This window comes from Petromyzon marinus, chromosome 60, assembly GCF_048934315.1.
Source record: "Petromyzon marinus isolate PM22_M1 ecotype Great Lakes invasive population chromosome 60, UKy_Petmar_22M1.pri1.0, whole genome shotgun sequence".
NCBI lineage: Eukaryota > Metazoa > Chordata > Hyperoartia > Petromyzontiformes > Petromyzontidae > Petromyzon > Petromyzon marinus.
The window spans coordinates 5,487,110-5,511,365 of record NC_133726.1 but is presented as its reverse complement, the minus strand read 5'-3'; the positions used below and the strand labels follow the sequence as shown (position 1 = coordinate 5,511,365).

Sequence of the window (24,256 nt, the reverse complement as noted above, 5' to 3'; positions counted from 1 at the left end):
TTTGAGGCTGAGTCGACCTAGGCGAGGCCCACGGCAGGTTCAGATATTCGTCACTGGTGTTGGCCGCGTGAGCGGGAATCGAACCCGGGTTATAGGGTTCGTAGCTCGCTGACCGCGATAAAGACAAAGAACCCCCGTATAGCTTTAACAGATTGTGGGGCAAGTGCCGTTAGGGAGCAGCACCTGTGAAGGCCGGCACGGCACACGAGGGGTGGGTGGCCAGCACCACGCCCGGCCGCTACACTACCGTACACACACGTACACACACACACACGTACACACACACACGTACACACACACACACGTACACACACACACACGTACACACACACACACGTACACACACACACGTACACACACACACACGTACACACACACACACGTACACACACACACGTACACACACACACACGTACACACACACACGTACACGCACACACGCACACGCACACACACACACGTACACACGTACACACACGCGCACACACACACGTACACACACGTACACACACGTACACACACACGTACACACACACGTACACACACACGTACACACACACGTACACACACACGCACACACACACGTACACACACACGCACACACACGTACACACACACGTGCACACACGTGCACACACGTGCACACACCTGCACACACACGCACACACACACCTACACACACACCTACACACACACGCACACCTACACACACACGCACACCTACACACACACGCACACCTACACACACACCTACACACACCTACACGCACACCTACACGCACACCTACACGCACACCTACACACACCTACACACACCTACACACACCTACACACACGCGCACACACACAGACTACAGACAGCTCTGTTGATGTATCTATATTTCTTTATTGAGCTCTGCTGGTTTGTGTGTTGGAGGGGACGCTTTTATGGCCAGCTGCCTGCGGGCAATCGGAAGCGGCGAGATCGTTTGCGCTGCGTCTGATGAGCGCTGCTAAGTCCTCAACACAGCTGTGCGGGTTCAGCGTACGGGGAGGGGGGGGGGCTATGTGGCACCGACGATTTCTGAAGCTAAACACGTGGCGTTTCAGGGCGGTGGTGCTTGACTGATGAGCCGGAATGAGGATGAAGATTGCGTGATTGCAGGATCAGTTTATGAAGCGCACGTCCCGAGTACGAAACGTCATCGAGCTGGGAAGCTCATTTTTTTCTTCCTTTTCTCAAGATTGATTCGGCAAGCACCAATGCACACGAGGATCCTTCGGGAATCTAGAGGGTATGTGGGCCTACTCCTCCACGTACACACAAAGATAACAAAGATCCCCCATATAGCCTGTAACAGACTGTAGGGGCAAGTGCTGTTAGCGAGCACCTATGAAGGCCGGAACGGTACACGAGGGGGTGGGTGGCCAGCACCACGCCCGACCGCCTTTGTCTCCCTAGTGGCGATGTTTACACACCGCACCAGGTACTCATATGAGGCTGAGTCGACCTAGGGGAGGCCCGGGACCGGTTCAGATAATCGTCACTGGTGTTGACCGTGAGCGGGAATCGAACCCGGGTAGCCAGGTTCATAGCGCAGCGCGCTAACCACTACACTATCGCTCCCCACACACACACATATACACACACGTACACACACACGCACACACAACAACAACCGCCATTCGCCACTAAGTGGCGGTGACGTCACCACGACGCTCGTGCCAGGCCATGTGCACCTTGAGGCCACGTGAAGTGTCGAACGCCCGCGGGCAGGAGGTCACGGGGCAGACCCAGGTGCCACGGGTCGACTGACTGAGATGACTGAGATGACTGGCTGATGCACCACCTGTGCCCCCTACTGTGCCAACCCGCTGTGCTTTAGCCACCCGGCGCTCTGCTCGTTGTTGTGAGCGTCGCTCCTCCGCCCTCCGTTGTTGTTGGAGGGCGACTGCCTCCAACTGCCCAATAGCGTCCTTCACGAGCCTCCTCCACAGAAGCCGATCTTGACACCGCTGGTACCAGTCATCGGCAAGTCCACTCAGCTCCACGTCCTCCTGTACCACATCACTACATCTCTTCTCTAGCCCGTGCCGCGCCCGTTTATCCCCCTAGATCCGGCCGAACAAAAGCTGTTTCGGCATGCGGCGGCTGGGCATGCGGGCAACATGACCCAGCCAACGCAGCCTTGCCCGCCGCAAGAGCTCACCGATGGGACCTTGCCCAGATCTTTCAAGGATTTGTGAGCTCCTCACACAATCCAGCCTGGTTAAACCCAAGATGGATCGTAGGCAGGCCAGCCTAAATGTCTCCAACCGGCGAAAATGCTCCATTAGGGGGGTCCACGTTTCGCAAGCGTAGAGAAGGGAGGGAATGACCGTGGCCGAGAAGACCTGAAGCTTAGTGCGGAGCGACAGACCAGGTAGGTTCCACACAGCGTTACGCAACCGATGAAAAGGTTACATACACACACACGTACACACACACGTACACACACACACGTACACACACACACGTACACATACACACGTACACATACACACGTACACACACACACGTACACATACACACGTACACATACACACACACGTACACACACACACGTACACACACACGTACACACACACACGTACACACACGTACACACACGTACACACACACACACGTACACATACAGGTACACACACACGTACATACACACATACACACACACGTACACACACGTACACACACACACACGTACACACACACACGTACACACACACGTACACACACACACGTACACACACGCGGGGAAGACGTCTTGGGTACCCCCACACTTTGGGGCCGTCCATAAATGACGTCACGCACCTGGGGGGGGGGGGGTTCAGACATTTGTGACGATGTGTGACGACGGGGGGGGTTTGAGAAATGTGACGTCACATCAAAATGCGCAACTTTAAATAAATATAGACAACACGTTCTACTTAATTAAATAGACTTTTTAATTAATGTTTCTCCTACAACATCAGAGTGCAGCGCCACATTAAATACGCACTACAATGACAATAGTTTCAAGCGATTCGAAGCATGTTTTATATTACTATTTGGGGTGGGGGGCCAGAGCTTTGTGACGTCATATTGCGGGGGGTTCTGACTTTTTGTGACGCCGTGTGACAATGGGGGGGGGGGGTCAAAAATCGTCCAAAATCGCGTGACGTCATTTATGGACGGCCCCTTTACCCCTCCATAGTCACTTATCTGTGCTCAGCTATAGTTTGATTGATGGGGGGGGGGGGGGGGGGGCGGGGGGGGCGAAGAGGGAGGGAAAGCGGTCGGGGTTGGTTAAGCGACTTGCCAAGTTTCTACTGGCGCGCCTGGAGATCGAAGTTGCACACCACTCGTCCCACCCATCACCACCCCATCCTCCTCCTCCATACACACCACGTGTCCCACCCATCACCACCCCATCCTCCTCCTCCCTGCACACCACGTGTCCCACCCATCACCACCCCATCCTCCTCCTCCCTACACACCACGTGTCCCACCCATCACCACCCCATCCTCCTCCCTGCACACCACGTGACCCACCCATCACCACCTCCTCCTCCATATACACCACGTGTCCCACCCATCACCACCTCCTCCTCCATACACACCACGTGTCCCACCCATCACCACTCCATCCTCCTCCTCCTCCCTACACACCACGTGTCCCACCCATCACCACCCCATCCTCCTCCCTACACACCACGTGTCCCACCCATCACCACCCATTCCTCCTCCTCCCTACACACCACGTGTCCCACCCATCACCACCCCATCCTCCCTACACACCACGTGTCCCACCCATCACCACCTCCTCCTCCTCCTCCCTACACACCACGTGTCACACCCATCACCACCTCCTCCTCCCTACACACCACGTGTCCCACCCATCACCACCCCATCCTCCTCCTCCCTACACACCACGCGTCCCACCCATCACCACCCCATCCTCCTCCTCCCTACACACCACGTGTCCCACCCATCACCACCCCATCCTCCTCCTCCCTCCACACCACGTGTCCCACCCATCACCACTCATTCCTCCTCCTCCCTACACACCACGTGTCCCACCCATCACCACCCATTCCTCCTCCTCCCTACACACCACGTGTCCCACCCATCACCACCCATTCCTCCTCCTCCCTACACACCACGTGTCCCACCCATCACCACCCCATCCTCCTCCCTACACACCACGTGTCCCACCCATCACCACCTCCTCCTCCCTACACACCACGTGTCCCACCCATCACCACCCATTCCTCCTCCTCCCTACACACCACGTGTCCCACCCATCACCACCTCCTCCTCCCTACACACCACGTGTCCCACCCATCACCACCTCCTCCTCCCTACACACCACGTGTCCCACCCATCACCACCCCATCCTCCTCCTCCCTACACACCACGTGTTCTGGCGGTCGGAGATCCGATCACGTCAACAGTCCTTGGGACGTGTGAGCTGTCGGTCGTTGCTTTGCCCGTAGGTGGCGCGCTCGGCACAGATCATCAGACATGCGCCTCGAGGTGTGAACAAATATACGAATAAGGCGTTTTACCCTTTCTGGCACTCAAACAGGATTTGTGTGTAAGACGTTCAGACACTAAATAGAAACCTTTTTGCAAGGAAGTTTCTGGCACGAACCGCAGCGCGGTTGCTTTGTGGTGACCATGAAAACAAAACACGCTCTCACAAAAGAAGCATTCTCTTTGAAACTGATTGGCCTATACCAGAGACGGCGGCCTTGGCTTCATTGTCGGGATTGTTGCACACAGCGTTGATGCTTTTTTTCTGGAATTTTTTGCTGGTTTTTTTTTTCCACCTTGGATTTTCAGTTTGCACAAAGTCGCATAGTCACTTTAAGATGTTTTTTTTTCCTTCACGTTTTTGTTTTTGTTTGTTTGTTGCGGTTGCACCTGATTCAAGAGCCGAATGGCTCACAGGGCTATACCTAATAAATGAACTTGAACTTATGACCTTGTCTCTAAAGGGCACTTTTTTTTATTTGCATGTTCACCGCAAAGCGATTTGGCGTGGTTAATGCAGGAACTTGATTCTTTGCAAAAAAAGGTTTTTTATTTGGTGTCTGAACGTCTTACACACACAACTCCTCAACGGTAAAGTCACGTAGGTAGGTGATCTAATATTTTATTTCTACCTCCTACGTGACTTTACGGAAAGAACCAAAGAGTATGGATTGCTGCAGCCGCGAAAGCTTCAAATCAACGTTCTTTTTCATACTTTGAATCTGGATGAAAAAAGTCGGCCCATGATGTAGCTGCTCTACCCCGAGCTATGAATGCCCTGACGCGCGTGTGGCATTGTACTTGTGCTGCTCGCCTTGTGGCGTCGTTATCTGGTCTGACCACTGGTGGTGAGACTAGGCCATTACGGAAGGCTGCCGTCTGTGGGTGCATAGGCCAATCGGTTTCAAAGACAATGCTTACATTTATTCGGTGAAGTCACGTTGAAGGGAAACAATAACATAATAAAATATATATATAAAACAATAACATTCTCACGACGTTTCGACTGTAACACAAACAGTCATCATCAGTCACCTGATCAGTCACCTGATGATGACTGTTTGTGTTACAGTCGAAACGTCGTGAGAATTTTATTGTTTTATATATATTTTTTTATTATTTTATTGTTTCCCTTCAACGTGACTTTACCGAAAGAGCTAAGAATATGAATCACTGCAGTCACGAAAGCTTTAAATCAAATTTACATTTATTATCAGAGCACGTTTTATATTCTTCGACGAGAATGCGTGTGTTGCGATCCGCAAACGTCGAAATTTCTTGTTGTTATATATTTTTGTTGTTGTTGAACCTACCCACGTGACTTTACCGAAAGACCCAACGAGTATGAATTCCTGCAGTCACGAAAGCTTCAAGTCAAGAGCACGTTTTGTTTGCGCGTTCACAACACGGTACCGAGTGTGCTCAATGCAGTGAACTTGGCGGCTTGCTCCAGGGTTATCTTTGGCGTTTGAACATCTTAACACACGTGGGGAGGCTTTCGCGACCGATATTATTCACAATAAAGGGTTTTTGGGTTAGATCGCGTTATTTATTAACGCGCCGTAACCCTGGCGAATTGCCCGATGATGCTGGGGATGTAATTACCAGCGAAACGTCGTACTACTTAAAAACTGTAAATGTTGTGGATTCACTCTTCAACACACCGGTGGGCTAAAGTAGTGAACTATTTTGCCTTTTGTCAACGTGACACTTTGTTGCTGATTGGCCGTGTCGGGTGGTGGTGGGTTACGACACGTTTATAAATAACGCGATCTAACCCCCAAAAACCTTTATTATGAATCTTAACACACCTCCTGTTTGTATTGTCAGAAAGGTCTCATTTTGTACGCCTCAACGGCGTTCCCCAACGACGCAAGCGTGGCCTGTAGAGGCGACGAATGTACAATAGGCGACGTTTCGGGCAATGGCCCTTCCGCAAAAAGCGCCATGTGTTGAGTTAGGGTTTGTTGTTGTTGCCACTTATAATTTGTGCTCGTGAAACAATGCCAACGCAGCAGCGACGGCGGTGGTGGCAAATAAGAATTTGTTTAAACCTCAATATACGGGGCGCTTCAACACTTCAGAGAAATGGGCAGCCTCCCGGGGTCTCTGGAGACGACCTGGAGAAGCTATTAGCATTACATTTGTTATCATGTTAAGGTGTATTGTTAGACGTTCTTCTACCGTTAAGAACGATGGTCCCATGTAAGTGTTGAGATGTTTTGGAAGCGCCGCTGCACATTCTGTTAAAGGTGCATATCAGGTACAAAATGTGAGACAATGCGAAGCTTGAAGTCGCGCCGCTGAGACACCTAAGAGCGCTTTGAAAGTGTCGTCCTGTTGCAGTGTGTTCATTATGTTTCCATTACAAATTGATAGTCCCATGTAAGCGTTGACATTTTTTTTCGAAGCACCGCTGCACATTCCGTCAAAGATGTCCATCCCTCTCAACCCCATCCTGAGGCTTCGTCCTCCCAGAGCCCCTTCCCCCACCACCACCCCCCGTTAAGTCGACTCAGCCTCCAATAACCAACACCCTTGATCCAGCTGTGTGCCGACGTATATGTGTGGACGACGTACGCGTTGGGTGAGACAAAGGCGGTCCGGGCGAGAGATGTGTTGGGCGGGGGGGGGTTGCCTACACCGAGCCTCCATCGCCACCTGTCATTGCGCGCCGTGGACGAGACCGTGATAGGCGCTCGCAAACACCACTGCCACCTTTGGGGGTGTGCGAGTGTGCGTCGGGGGTTCAAGTGGGGAGGGAGCGGTGGCGCAGCGGTTAGCGGCACGCGGCGCTTCGGGACCCGGCAGACAGAGTTCGATTCCCGCTCGCGGTCCAACGCCGGTGGCGATTATCCGAACCGGCTCTGGGTCTCCCCTAGGTCGACTCAGCCTCAAATGAGCGCCTGGTTAGGTGTAGTGAACATCGGAAACTGGGGGGTGGCAAAGGCGGTCGGGCGTGGTGCTGGCCACCCACCCCCTCGTGTGCCGTGCTCGCTAACAGCACTTGTCCCGAGAGTCTGTTAAGCCTTTACGGGGGATCTTTGTCTTTGTCAAATACAGGGCGGGCGATGCCGCGTTTTTTCATTTGCGTGATGTGTTAAATCAGCGACCGCGTAACGGGAAACATTACGGCTCAATGTGCAGTTACCGTAGAGGTAAATAATTGATGACCCCACCCACCACCCCATCACCCCCTCCACCCCCATCACCCCCCTCACCCCCACCAACCCCTCCACTCCACCACCCCCATCACCCCCCCCCACCCCTCCACCCCCACCACCCCCACCAACCCCGACATGTATTATTAATGCCTGTCAAGGCTCGCCGCTGTGTTGGACAACGTGCCCGTGCCGAGGAATGATATCCGGAACGCGGCGATGACCTCTTCCAAATATCATCCCCGAGGCAACCTCCGATGAGCACGGTCTGGCTCCGTACAGTGCGAAAGAAGTTCGACACAGACAGCGCACACGACCCCCGTCACTTTATTCACCACAAGCACCGACCAGCGTGGTGAAGTATGGGGGGAGGGGGGGGGGGCCTTCATCCAGCAGTGGATCAATAGCGATCGTTAAAGTATCGACAACATTAACGGGGCATCGACGTTCCGTCGAGCGATCTCGTGCGCGAGTGAAGATGAGCTCGTCCAAATAACCTCGTCCGTAGTGACCTCGTCCATAGTGACCTCGTCCGTAGTGATCTCGTCCATAGTGACCTCGTTCAAAGTGACCTCGTCCGTAGTGACCTCGTCCATAGTGACCTCGTCCGTAGTGACCTCGTCCGTAGTGACCCCGTCCATAGTGACCTCGTCCAAAGTGACCTCGTCCATAGTGACCCCGTCCAAAGTGACCTCGTCCAAAGTGACCTCGTCCATAATGACCTCGTTCATAGTGACCTCGTCCATAGTGACCTCGTCCATAGTGACCCCGTCCATAGTGACCTCGTCCAAAGCGACCTCGTCCAAAGTGACCTCGTCCATAGTGACCTCGTCCATAGTGACCTCGTCCAAAGCGACCTAGTCCATAGTGACCTCGTCCAAAGTGACCTCATCCGTAGTGACCCCGTCCAAAGTGACCTCGTCTATAGTGACCTTGTCCAAAGTGACCTCGTCCGTAGTGACCCCGTCCAAAGTGACCTCGTCCATAGTGACCTCGTCCAAAGTGACCTCGTCCAAAGTGACCCTGTCCATAGTGACCCCGTCCAAAGTGACCTCGTCTATAGTGACCTCGTCCGTAGTGACCCCGTCCAAAGTGACCTCGTCCAAAGTGACCCCGTCCATAGTGACCTCGTCCGTAGTGACCCCGTCCATAGTGACCTCGTCCAAAGCGACCTCGTCCATAGTGACCCCGTCCATAGTGACCTCGTCCATAGTGACCCCGTTCAAAGCGACCTCGTCCGTAGTGACCTCGTCCAAAGTGACCTCGTCCAAAGTGACCTCGTCCATAGTGACCTCGTCCAAAGCGACCTCGTCCGTAGTGACCTCGTCCATAGTGACCTCGTCCAAAGTGACCTCGTCCAAAGTGACCCCGTCCATAGTGACCCCGTCCAAAGTGACCTCGTCCATAGTGACCTCGTCCGTAGTGACCCCGTCCAAAGTGACCTCGTCCAAAGTGACCCCGTCCATAGTGACCTCGTCCGTAGTGACCCCGTCCATAGTGACCTCGTCCAAAGCGACCTCGTCCATAGTGACCCCCGTCCATAGTGACCTCGTCCATAGTGACCCCGTTCAAAGCGACCTCGTCCGTAGTGACCTCGTCCAAAGTGACCTCGTCCAAAGTGACCTCGTCCATAGTGACCCCGTCCAAAGTGACCTCGTCCATAGTGACCTCGTCCAAAGCGACCTCGTCCGTAGTGACCCCGTCCATAGTGACCTCGTCCATAGTGACCCCGTTCAAAGCGACCTCGTCCGTAGTGACCTCGTCCAAAGTGACCCCGTCCGTAGTGACCTCGTCCGTAGTGACCCCGTCCATAGTGACCTCGTCCATAGTGACCCCGTTCAAAGCGACCTCGTCCGTAGTGATCTCGTCCATAGTGACCTCGTCCAAATAACCTCGTCCAAAGCGACCTCGTCCATAGCGACCTCGTCCATAGTGACCTCGTCCGTAGTGACCTCGTCCTTAACGCTCTGAATGAACGTTGGTGTTGGCTGCGTCTTGGCCGAGACACGTCGCGCGCGACCAGAAGGATAACAGGGACGCGGACCGTCAAACTGTGGGCGCGTGCGGGGTGTCAGCACGTCTGACGCCACCACCACCACCACCACCCTCACCACCACCACCACCACCACCGCCGCCCCCTCCTCCCCCCCCCCCCAAAACGCGGGGCTCGGGGCAATCGCTTCGATTCGTTAAGATTACGTCGATGTATTTGGTTGCTGCTACACATTTCCACGCGATGGTAAGCCATTTCGTTGAGCTATCATTTGTGATAGCCGGCTACCGATTCTTTAAAAAAAAAGACGCTAATAGCTTCGTGGGCTTCACCTGGTAAAATGAAAGTAGCTGGGTTTGTTAATATTTATAGATTTTTTCGTGATCTTCTTACCTTCACTATACTTTGCACTCCTATCGTGCCCCCCCCCCCCCCCCGTATTGTTTGCTTTTGTAACTTTCTGAACGGCTCCTACTGAGCATCAGCGAAAAAGAGCTTTATAGCTATATATATTATTGGTTCTTTCGGTAAAGTCACCATGTAGAAGGGAAACAATAAAATAATAAAAATATAAAACAATAAAATTCTCACGACGTTTCGACTGCAACACAAGCAATCATCATCAGGTGTGAAAACCACAGTCAAGAATTTTTTTTAAAAAATGGCTGTTTTTTTTAACGTCAGCACCACGGAGAGCGATTTGAAAGAACCAAGAATATGAATCCCTGCAGTCACGAAAGCTTTAAATCAAAGCTTTATAGCTACTCGGATTTTTCATTGATTCCGCAGGAGGAATTCGATGTCCAGGAGGCAAGGTGTAGGTCGCCCCACACCTCTTCCAAGCTCTCTCGAGTGCCGGGAGGGTTTTTATCCCATCCCGCCAGCAACGTGCGCGGGGCAACGCAATTGCGGGGCTGCGCCTCTACCTCTGGCGATGTCCTTTGCAGGCCACGCGCTGCTCGCGAAGGGGAGTTGCTGGCGGTGGTTCGCGTGGGCCGCTAGAGATCGCCTTGGATTCGTCTCTTGTCTCTCGCGCCTCTGATGAAGGCCCCGTTATTATGACGACGATGACGACGACGATGACGACGATGGTGATGACGATGACGACGATGACGACGACGGTGATGACGATGACGACGATGATGATGACGATGACGACGATGATGACGACGATGACGACGACGATGACGACGATGACGACGACGGTGACGACGATGTCGACGACGGTGACGACGACGACGACGGTGATGACGACGACGATGACGACGATGACGACGACGATGACGACGACGATGATGACGATGACGATGACGACAACGATGACGACGATGACGACGACGGTGATGACGACGATGACGACGGCGATGACGACGGCGATGACGACGACGATGACGACGATAATCGTGGAACGGACGCGCGGAGGTTTTAGTGGTCGCGATGGAGAGCGCGGGGTTTTGCCTACACCGAGCCTCCTTCGCCACCTGTCATGGCACGCCGTGGACGAGACCGTGATAGGCGCTCGCAAACACCACTGCCACCTTTGGGGGTGTGCGAGTGGGCGTCGGGGGTTCAAGTGGGGAGGGAGCGGTGGCGCAGCGGTTAGCGCCACGCGGCGCTTCGGAACCCGGTATCCCGAGTTCGATTCCCGCTCGCGGTCCAACGGCGGAGGCGATTATCCGAACCGGAGATTGATTCACGGCTCACATCAGTGGCTTCGGATAACCGCCCTATCGTAGTAAAAAAACCGAGCAAGCGTGGTGAAGTATGGTCAAATAGTTCCCGTGGTCTGAAAGGGAGAATATGGCCGCATAGCCATGAAGATTGATATGAAATGATGTTGTTGTTGCTGTTGTTATTAGTCGTGATGATGATGGCCAAATGATGTTGATAACGTCTTTAATGTAATTTCAAATTATTACAACAATAATATTGACGACGACGATGGTGATAATTATAATGCAGACGATTATGATGACGACGATGATTCAATTACCGTAACCGATGACGGTAATTATGATTGCAGCGTCGATATGCAGCTGCTGCTGCGGATGATGATCGCGGTTTTGATTTCCTGATGGCGCTTGCTACTGCCGCCGCCGATAATGATATCGACGTTTTCATTGACGACCGGTGATTAAGGCTGATCACTCTCGCGTGACGTTGCGCTGCTCCTGATTGTGATGCCGACGACGTCATCGCCGACACGTCTGATTCCCACCGCTGATCGGCGGAAACGCCACGCACTGTTCGCGCGCTTTGTACCGGTGCCTTAGACGTCACAGGGAGTAGACCGAACCCCCAATCCTCCCCCATCCGTCCCCATGATATCCCAGGCCCCCCCCCCCCCCCTCTGCTGCCCTCCTCTGAGCACCACCCACCCACTCGCACCCATCCCTCACAGCCCATTCCTCTCCTCCACTCTCCCCATCCACCCTCTCCCATATCCCTCACCCCCCCACTCTCCCCCACCACTCCACTCCACTCCCTCCTTTCACCCCCCCCACCCACCCACTCCTTTCTCACCCAGCTCCTGCCCCCCGGCTCCTCTCTCCTACCCCTCCCCCCACTTCTACCCCCCCCCCCTCCTCCCGCCCCCTCCCCACCGCCACTTCCAGGACGCCTGGTCGCGCGCGCGCTCCGAGCGCTCCATTCAGTGGCACCGGCGGCGAGCACTCGCGCGCACGCACCAACGCAGAGATACACATCGAGATACACACACACATAGAGATACATACACATCGAGATACACACACACACACATCCAGATACACACACGTAGAGATACACACACACACACACACGTAGAGATACACATCGAGATACACACACACACACGTAGAGATACACACACACATAGATACACACACACATCGAGATACACACACACACATCGAGATACACACACACATACACACGTAGAGATACACACACACACATCGAGATACACACACACATACACACGTAGAGATACACACACACACAGAGATACACATCGAGATACACACACACACACACATCGAGACACACACACACATACACACATCGAGATACACACACACACACATCGAGATACACACACACACACACATCGAGATACACACACACACACACACATAGAGATACACACACACACACATCGAGATACACACACACACACATCGAGATACACACACACACACATAGAGATACATACACATCGAGATACACACACACACATCGAGATACACACAGAGATACACATCGAGATACACACACACATCGAGATACACACACATCGAGATACACACACACACATCGAGATACACACACACACATCGAGATACATACACATCGAGATACACACACACACACATCGAGATACACACACACACATAGAGATACATACACATCGAGATACACACACACAGAGACACACATCGAGATACACACACACACATCGAGATACACACACGTAGAGATACACACACACACACGTAGAGATACACATCGAGATACACACACACATAGAGATACATACACACATAGAGATACATACACACATAGAGATACATACACACATAGTGATACACAAACACAGAGATACATACACACGTAGAGATACATGCACACATCGAGATACATACACACATAGAGATACACACACGTAGAGATAAATACACACATAGAGATACATACACATATAGAGATACACACACATCGAGATACATACACACGTAGAGATACATACACACATCCAGATACATACACATATAGAGATACACACACACACCTAGAGAGATACCTACATAGACACAAACACTCATACACACACACACTGATACACACACACACTAATACACACACACACACACTGATACACACACACACACTGATATACACACACACTGATACACACACACACTGATACACACACACACACACTGATACACACACACACACTGATACACACACATACACACACTGATTCACACACACTGATACACACACACACGGACACACACACACACCTAGAGAGCTACCTACATACACACACACACTGATACACACACACACACACTGATACACACAGACACACTGATACACACACACTGATACACACACATACACACTGATACACACACACACTGATACACACACACACACTGATACACACACACACTGATACACACAGACACACTGATACACACACACTGATACACACACACACTGATACACACACACACTGATATACACACACACTGATACACACACACACTAATACACACACACACACACTGATACACACACACACACTGATACACACACATACACACACTGATTCACACACACTGATACACACACACACGGATACACACACACACACACCTAGAGAGCTACCTACATACACACACACACTGATACACACACACACACTGATACACACAGACACACTGATACACACACACTGATACACACACATACACACTGATACACACACACACTGATACACACACACACACTGATACACACACACACACTGATACACACACACACACTGATACACATACATACACACACTGATTCACACAAACTGATACACACACACACTGATACACACACACACCTAGAGAGCTACCTACATACACACATACACACTGATACACACACACACTGATACACACACACACTGATACACACACATACACACTGATACACACACAAACACACACTGATACACACACACTGATATATACACACAATACACACACTGATACACACTCACACACTGATACACACACACTGATACACACACACACTGATACACACACACACTGATACACACACACTGATACACACACACACTGATACTCACTGATACACACACACCTACCTACATAGACACACACACACTGATATACACACACACACTGATACACACACACACTGATGCACACACACAAAAAGATCCCCCATATAGCCTTAACAGACTGTAGGGGCAAGTGCTGTTAGCGAGCACCTATGCACACACACACACACTGATACACACACACTGATACACACACACACTGATACACACACACTGATACACACACGCACACACTGATACACACACACACTGATACACACACACACACTGATACACACACACACACTGATACACACACACACTGATACACACACTGATACACAGACACACACGCTGATACACACACTCCTACCTACATAGACACACACACACCGATATACACACACACACACCTAGAGAGCTACCTACATAGACACACACACTGATACACACACAAAGACACACACTGATACATACACACACACACCGATACACACCAGTATATACAAAAAATTACTTACACAGGCACGCATCATATGCATCAGGACACATGCACAATACATGCACAATACACGTACACACAACATCATACGTGCATTAGCCTTCTGCACACATCACCCATGCATGCACACGTTATATACAGGGCACGTGGAATTAATTGTACGTGCAACCGCATAGAACAGATCACGCGTACACGCACGCACGCACAATACATGCACACAACAGCACTGTGTTAACGGCACACAGGATGTGTGTACACGGGCACAGCGTGCATGCGCTAGCGCGCCGCAGACCGCACAGACACATCGCGTGCGTAATGCACACGCGGCGTTTCGCGTCGAGCGAGCGGTACTCACACAGGCACGCATTGTATAAGGCGCTTCTCGTTAACATTGATACTCAAATCAGTAGGTGAGCATTGCATGGGCTCTGGATTACACACGAACCGTGGGTTTGTGTGGGTAATCGCACACAGACGTACATACATACACACACACACCGTTGCCGAGATGAATACATGCAACAGATATTAGCAATTTAATACCAGCACGTGTACGCTGCGTGTGTGTGCGTGTCCTACAGAGTGGAAACACAGAGTTTGCCTGGAACAAAGGAGGCATAGATGGTAACGGATCATCATCATCAAACACACACAGAAACAGAGACAGGCGCGTCTATTTATGTAGACACCAAGAGAGAGAGAGACACACACGGAATAATGACAAAAGCGGAATATTCGCAGCAGCACGCGTAAATGTTAACACGGCGATAGACAAATATCGACACGCGCGCGCGCTAGAGAAAGACGCAGACGAGGGGATACATGCGCATATTGCAGGGACACCCCAGTAAGATATAGGGACATAGACATTAGTAGGTACACTCGCAAAGACAAATAGGGCATGCATCATTCAGACAATAGCAGAGACTCGCACGCGGTACAAAGGGGTGGGGGAGGGGGGAAGAGACAGAGCGAGAGATTGGTCAGATACGCGCAGGACAAAGGGACAATAATACATCAACCAATACACGCATCAGCAGACACACACACGGACACACGGGTAACATAGGTAGACTTGAAGACATTACCGGACACACACACGGACACACACACACACACAGACACGCAGACAACACATGCACAGACAGACACGACAAAAGGACGTCACAGCATTCGTCACGCACGTTGACACGCGCGTGGACACGGACGTGGACACACGCACGTGGACACACACGCGCACGTGGATATACACGTGGACACACGCGCGCGCACACACGCGCACGTGGACACAGACACACGTGGATACACAAGCGCACACGTGGGCAGACACAAACGTGGACACGGGCGTGGACACACGCACGTGGATAGACACGCGCGCACGTTGACACAAGCGCACAAACACACACACACGTGGACACACACACACACACACGTGGACACACACACGTGGACACACACACGTGGACACACACACACGTGGACACACACACGTGGACACACGCACGTGGATAGACACGCGCACGTGGATACCCACGCGCGCACGTTGACACACGCGCACAAACACACACACACACACACGTGGACACACACACACGTGGACACACACACACACGTGGACACACACACGTGGACACACGCACGTGGATAGACACGCGCACGTGGATACACACGTGCGCACGTTGACACACGCGCACAAACACACACGCACGTGGACACACACACGCACGTGGACAGACACACGTGGACACACACACACGCACGTGGACAGACACACGTGGACAAACACACACGCACGTGGACACACACACACGCACGTGGACACACACACACGCACGTGGACACACACACGCACGTGGACAGACACACGTGGACACACACACACAGACACGCTAAAGATGCGCGCACACTGCCGGCCGGATACGAGACGAGGCAGGCCGCTGGTGCTCTCGCAGTGACGGTCGCGGGCTCCTCTCCACACTGGCGGGCGACCGCGCCACCACGCAGAGGGGCCTGCTCGTCTCGGAGCGCGAGTCGGGGATGTCCGCCAGGGTCGTGGGCGAATGGCTCAGGACCTTGAACCTGGACGGCTACACGGACGCCTTCCTCGAGAATGGTTACGACGACCTCGAGATATGTCGCCAGATCGGCGAGGCCGACCTGGACGCGATCGGGGTGTCCGAACCGGCGCATCGCTCCAAGATCATCGCGGCCGTGTCTCGCCTGGCCGAGAGGACAGCGGGCGCGGCCCTCTATTTCGATCTGGAGGAGGAATTGCAGCCAGAGAGGGCGGCTGTCCTAACTATCCACCACCACCAGCAGCAGCAGCAGCTTCTATACCACCACCACCACAGCCATAACAACCACTACCACCACCACCACCACCTTCAAAATCATCATCAGCAGCAGCAGCACTATGGGCACCATCAACAGCAGCAGCAGCATCTCAATGTCTACCAAAGCCAGGGCGCGAGATCTTCTTACTCGAAGCTGCGTCTCAAGGTGCTGCTGAGAGAGAAGCTCCTACGGGACGGCATCACACTCGGAGCGCCGCCCTACTCCAGCGCGGTACGTGTGGCACCCGCGGCGGGGTACGTGCGGTGTGTGTGGTACGTGCTGTGTGTGTGGTACGTGCGGTGCGTGTGGTACGCGCGGTGTGTGTGGTACGTGCGGTGTGTGTGGTACGTGCGGTGTGAGTGGTACGTGCGGTGTGTGTGGTACGTGCTGTGTGTGTGGTACGTGCGGTGCGTGTGGTACAGACGGTGTGTGTGCTACGTGCTGTGTGTGGTACGTGCGGTGTGTGTGGTACGTGCGGTGTGTGTGGTACGTGCGGTGTGTGTGGTACGTGCGGTGTGTGTGGTACGTGCTGTGTGTGTGGTACGTGCGGTGCGTGTGGTACGCGCGGTGTGTGTGGTACAGACGGTGTGTGTGGTACGTGCGGTGTGTGTGGTACGTGCGGTGTGTGTACTACGTACGGTGCGTGGGGTACGCGCGCGAATACGCGCACGGATACGTGCGGGGGGTATGTGCGGGGGGTACGTGCGGGGGGTATGTGCGGGGGGTACGTGCGGGGGGTACGTGCGGTGCGCGGTGATGGTCACCCGCCCCGAGTATCGTGGGGCAGAGAGTTTGGGGGGGGGGGGCGGGGGGGGGCACGGCTACGGCGCAGTGAAGTCTCGGGGCCCCCGCGGGAGGTGCACGGGCGGAACGATTCCGCCTCAAGATCGCGGTGAGGTGGCCGCAAGCGCCTCTCGCCCTACCACTCCACGGTGTTGTGGCCCAGCGCAGTTTGTCTTCGTGTCGCTGCGACGTGGAATTGCTGCCCGCCCAACCTCCATCTCCACCACCTCCCCCCTCTCTCTCTCTCTCTCTCCCCGTAACCGCTCGAAATGTCATCCTGCACGGTACCCACGCCGTAGACTGGCACACATCCTAAAAGAAAGGGGATTTGACCACCGCAAGATGTTCACGGGTTGAGGATCGTTGTTGTTGTTTTTTTTTAACACGTGCTATGAAGAAAGGGCCATTGCCCGAACCGTCGCCTTATGATAGATATTTGACCTTTAAGGCTCCAGTGACGGATGTCTTGAGGGTTTGTTGTGTTATACTTTGTGTGTCTGTGAGGGTGTGTTGATGGGTCTCACTCCGAATTAGTCGAGCGGCAATATCTTTTCATCGGTTGCGTAACGCTGTGTGGAACCTACCTGGTCTGTCGCTCCGCACTAAGTTTCAGGTCTTCTCGGCCACGGTCATTCCCTCCCTTCTCTACGCTTGCGAAACGTGGACCCCCCTAATGGAACATCTTCGCCGGTTAGAAACATTTAGGCTGGCCTGCCTACGATCCATCCTGGGTTTAACCAGGCTGGGTCGTGTGAGGAGCTCACAAATCCTTGAAAGATCTGGGCAAGGTCCCATCGGTGAGCTCCTCCGGCAGGCAAGGCTGCGTTGGCTGGGTCATGTGCCCGCATGCCCAGCCACCGCATGAAACAGCTTTTGTGCGGCCGGATCGAGGGGGCTAAACGGGCGCGGCACGGGGTAGAGAAGAGATGGAGTGATGTGGTACAGGAGGACGTGGAGCTGAGTGGACTTGCCGATGACTGGTACCAGCGGTGTCAAGATCGGCCTCTGTGGAGGAGGCTCGTGAAGGATGCTACTGGGCAGTTGGAGACAGTCGCCCTCCAACAACAACGGAGGGCGGAGGAGCGACGCTCACAACAACGAGTGGAGCGCCGGATAGCTAAAGCACAGCAGGTTGGCACAGTAGGGGGCACAGGTGGTGCATCAGCCAGTGATCTCAGTCATCTTAGTCAGTCGACCCGTGGCACTTGGGTCTGCCCCCTGACCTCCTGCCAGCGGGCGTTCGACACTTCACGTGTCCTCAAGGTGCACATGGCCTGGCACAACCGTCGTGGTGACGTCACCGCCACTTAGTGGCGAATGGCGGTTGTTGTGTGTGTGGGGAGCGATAGTGTAGCGGTTAGCGCGCTGCGCTATGAGCCTGGCCACCCGGGTTCGATTCCCGCTCACGGCCAACACCAGTGACGATTATCTGAACCGGTCCCGGACCTCCCCTAGGTCGACTCAGCCTCAAATGAGTAAACATCGCCACTAGGGAGACAAAGGCGGTCGGGCGTGGTGTTGGCCACCCACCCCCTCGTGTACCGTTCCGGCCTTCATAGGTGATCGCTAACAGCACTTGCCCCTACAGTCTGTTAAGGCTATATGGGAGATCTTTGAACTTTGTTGTGTTATACTCTGTGTGTGTGTCTGTGAGGTTGCAATAGACTGTCGGGACTGTCGGGAGTGGTGGCGCAGTGGTTGGTGCACTTGACTGGCGAAGCCGATTTTTCCCGGTTACGGCGTGGTGCTGGTCACCCACTCGCTCAAGTGTCGTGTCGGCCTTAATAATAGGTGCTCGCTAACAGCACTTGCCCCTACAGTCTGTTAAATGCTCCGTGGGCAATCTTTGTCTTTGTGCTAGGCTGTGTGTGAGTGTGCTAGGCTGTGTGTGAGTGTGCTAGGCTGTGTGTGAGTGTGCTAGGCTGTGTGTGAGTGTGCTAGGCTGTGAGTGAGTGTGCTAGGCTGTGTGAGTGTGCTAGGCTGTGTGAGTGTGCTAGGCTGTGTGAGTGTACTAGGCTGTGTGTGAGTGTGTTAGGCTGTGTGAGTGTGCTAGGCTGTGTGAGTGTGCTAGGCTGTGTGAGTGTGCTAGGTTGTGAGTGTGCTAGGCTGTGAGTGAGTGTGCTAGGCTGTGAGTGTGCTAGGCTGTGTGTGAGTGTGCTAGGCTGTGAGTGAGTGTGCTAGGCTGTGAGTGAGTGTGCTAGGCTGTGTGTGAGTGTGCTAGGCTGTGAGTGAGTGTGCTAGGCTGTGTGAGTGTACTAGGCTGTGTGTGAGTGTGTTAGGCTGTGTGTGAGTGTGTTAGGCTGTGTGAGTGTGCTAGGCTGTGAGTGAGTGTGCTAGCCTGTGTGAGTGTGCTAGGTTGTGAGTGTGCTAGGCTGTGAGTGAGTGTGCTAGGCTGTGAGTGAGTGTGCTAGGCTGTGAGTGTGCTAGGCTGTGTGTGAGTGTGCTAGGCTGTGAGTGAGTGTGCTAGGCTGTGATTGAGTGTGCTAGGCTGTGAGTGAGTGTGCTAGGCTGTGTGTGAGTGTGCTAGGCTGTGTGTGAGTGTGCTAGGCTGTGAGTGAGTGTGCTAGGCTGTGATTGAGTGTGCTAGGCTGTGAGTGAGTGTGCTAGGCTGTGTGTGAGTGTGCTAGGCTGTGTGTGAGTGTGCTAGGTTGCGTGTGAGCGTGCCGTGGGTTAGATTTTTAGCCATAGCAACACCATGACAGTTATATTTATTTATTCATCTTTAAAAGGCAGTGTTTTTTTGCCGAATGCGTCTAGATTTTCGAGGTCAGTGTTTGGGCCGTGGTTGGTTTGTGTCATCATCCGGAGGAGCCGGTGGTGAAAATTCGACATTCCTATGTCGGAGCCATTAACAGGGGCAACCGCTGTTGACTTCCCCACAAAATTGTACACTACGTATTGTATCGACCCCACAGAGGGAGCGATGATGGGCTGCACGAAGTGTGAATGCATCTTTTCATCTGTGGGGCAGCGATAGTGTTGTGGTTAGCGCACTGCACTACGGATCCGGACGGCCCGAGTTCGATTCCCTTCTCACGACCGGCAACGGTGGTGACGAATATCTGAGCCGGGTCATGACCCTCCCTTAGGTCGACTCAGCCTTTGGAATGAGTACCTGGTGCGCTCCGTGACACACAGAGCACCGGGAAGACAAAGGCGGCCGAGCGCGGTTGCTGACCACCCCCACCCGGGCTACTGCCTCGTGCGCCGTCCACACTTTCATGTCGGCGCTCGCGCACAGCACTTGCCCCATCGGCCTGCGCAGACTACACGGGGTTCGGGGGCACCTTTGTCTTCGTTTGTCATCTCTGTGCCGAGACGCGTTGCCGTTAAGCGCTGATTTGTGAGTGTGGCGCTGCCTCTGGGATATTGATGGGCGGGCGAGGCGGTGCACATCAACGCGGAGGGCTGCTGTCGGAACCACCGTCACGTGTTGGTTGGGCTGCCACGGTGGCCAGGAGATGTTAACTAGCTGGCCTGGTACACAGGAGGTCGTGGGTTCGATCACGACCCTGACGTCTTGTGCTGTATATTTGGAGTTTGCGTGTCTCTCTCTCTCTCTCATCATCATCATCACGGTGGCTAGGAGATGTTAACTACCTCGCCTGGTATACAGGAGGTCGTGGGTTCGATCACGACCCTGACGCCTGCTGTTGTATATTTTGAGTTTGCGTGTGTCTCTCTCTCTCTCTCATCATCATCATCACGGTGGCTAGGAGATGTTAACTACCTCGCCTGGTACACAGGAGGTCGTGGGTTCGATTCCGACTCTGCTACCTGCCATTGTATATTTTGGAGTTTGCGTGTCTCTCTCTCATCATCATCATCATCACTGTGCTAGGAGATGTTAACTACCTCGCCTGGTATACAGGAGGTCGTGGGTTCGATTCCGACTCTGACACCTGCCGTTGTATATTTTGGAGTTTGCGTGTCTCTCTCTCTCATCATCATCATCATCACGGTGGCTAGCAGATGTTAACTACCTCGCCTGGTACACAGGAGGTCGTGGGTTCGATTCCGAATCTGACGCCTGCCGCTGTATATTTGGAGTTTGCGTGTCTCTCTCTCTCATCATCATAACGGTGGCTAGCAGATGTTAACTACCTCGCCTGGTACACAGGAGGTCGTGGGTTCGATCACGACCCTGACGCCTGCTGTTGCATATTTGGAGTTAGCGTGTCTCTCTCTCTCTTCTCTCCCCGTGGTCGCGGGGATTATTCTGTCCGGGTCCTCCGGTTTTCCCCTCCACATTTAAAATCAACTTCACGACGCGTTCAGAGTATTTGGCTGCGGCTATAAGTTTCCACGTGATGATGATGATGAGCTGACTTCGTTTGAGGCTATCATCTGTGATAGCCGGCGTTTAAGCTGGTTACCTGTGGGGTCTTTGTCTAGAGGTTACCTGTGGGGTCTTTGTCTAGAGACTATCTGGGGGGCCTCTGTCTAGAGACTACCTGGGGGGTCTTTGTCTAGAAACTATCTGGGGGGTCTTTGTTTAGAGGCTACCTGGGGGGTCTTTGTCTAGAGACTACCAGGGGGGTCCTTGTCTAGAGACTACCTGGAGAGTCTTTGTGTAGAGGCTACCTGGGGGGTATTTGTCTAGAAACTACCTGGGGGGTCTTTGTCTAAAGGCTACCTGGGGGTCTTTGTCTAGAGACTACCTGGGGAGTCTTTGTCTAGAGACTACCTGGGGAGTCTTTGTCTAGAGACTACCTGGGGAGTCTTTGTCTAGAGACTACCAGGGGAGTCTTTGTCTAGAGACTACCTGGGGTGTCTTTGTATAGAGGCTACCTGGGGGGTCTTTGTCTAGAGGCTACCTGGGGGGTCTTTGTCTAGAGGCTACCTGGGGGGTCTTTGTCTAGAGACTACCTGGGGGGTCTTTGTATAGAGGCTACCTGGGGGGTCTTTGTCTAGAGACTACCTGGGGAGTCTTTGTCTAGAGGCTACCTGGGGGGTCTTTGTCTAGAGACTACCTGGGGGGTCTTTGTATAGAGGCTACCTGGGGGGTCTTTGTCTAGAGACTACCTGGGGAGTCTTTGTATAGAGGCTACCTGGGGGGTCTTTGTCTAGAGACTACCTGGGGAGTCTTTGTCTAGAGACCACCTGGGGGGTCTTTGTCTAGAGACTACCTGGGGAGTCTTTGTTTAGAGACTACCTGGGGGCTCTTTGTCTAGAGAATACCTGGGGAGTCTTTGTCTAGAGACTACCTGGGGAGTCTTTGTCTAGAGACTACCTGGGGAGTCTTTGTCTAGAGACTACCTGGGGGCTCTTTGTCTAGAGGCTACCTGGCGGTGGTGAAGTTGGCGAGGTTTTCACCCAGCTATGAATTACCACTCGTATCTATATTTATATTTATTTACAATTCATCATACATTTATTAACATAAGCATATATGAACATATAATCCGCGTAACGTATCTAACCAGGTCATAATTTCCCCACTGAGTGTGCACGGAGCCGTCGGTAGATTGCAGCAAGTGCGTTACGAGCAGCTAAGCCGACAGCGAGAGGTATGCTGGATGCGGTGTGCCGGGATTGTGATCTGCTTACCCCCCCCCCCCCCACCCCTAGTCGCCTGCTCAGTTCGAGACCTTTTCTCGCCGTCGAGATTCCGTCTCGGCGTCTCGGGCCTTCTCTTCGCACGCTGTTCCAGAGTCTCGATTTCATGTCTCCCTCCGTCTGGTGTCCGGGCATGTTTGTCCGGTCGCGGTTCAGGGTTTTGTTTAATATGTTTTTTTTCGCAGCGTTTCTGTGGTTAAATGTACCGCGTTGGCCAGATGTTAACTACCTCGCCTGGCATACAGAAGTTCGTGGGATTCTACTAAACATTTTTTTTTCATCACGGTAAGGCCAACTGAGCTACGTAGCGACCCGGCCACAAAATGATAGCCCAAAGAAGTGGCTCGTCATGTGGAAATGTAGAGCAGCCGAACACTCTAAACGCGTGATGCTGATTCTAAATGTGGAGTTAAAAAATGGAGGACTCGGATAAAAACTCACGCGAGCACGAAGACAACACGAAAATCCAAATATACAGCAGCAGGCGTCAGGGTCTGGATCGAACTCACAACCTCCTGTAGACCAGGCGAGGTAGTTAACATCTCCTAGCCACCGTGATGATGAT

The 24,256-nt window shown here is 53.0% G+C and overlaps 1 protein-coding gene across 4 annotated transcripts in view; it reads left to right on the top strand.

Moving 5' to 3' along the window:
* Nucleotides 1–12,298: 12,298 nt before the first annotated feature.
* Nucleotides 12,299–24,256, top strand: part of LOC116955640 (uncharacterized) — a 148,435-nt gene continuing 136,477 nt past the window's right edge. For 3 of the 4 annotated variants that reach the window (XM_076053293.1, XM_076053292.1, XM_076053289.1), the window contains exon 1: nucleotides 12,299–17,580. In XM_076053293.1, the coding sequence (XP_075909408.1) occupies nucleotides 17,053–17,580 (528 nt within the window). In that variant the 5' untranslated portion in view covers nucleotides 12,299–17,052. The remainder of the gene's footprint in view (nucleotides 17,581–24,256) is intronic. The other variant, XM_076053290.1, reaches the window with a different exon arrangement.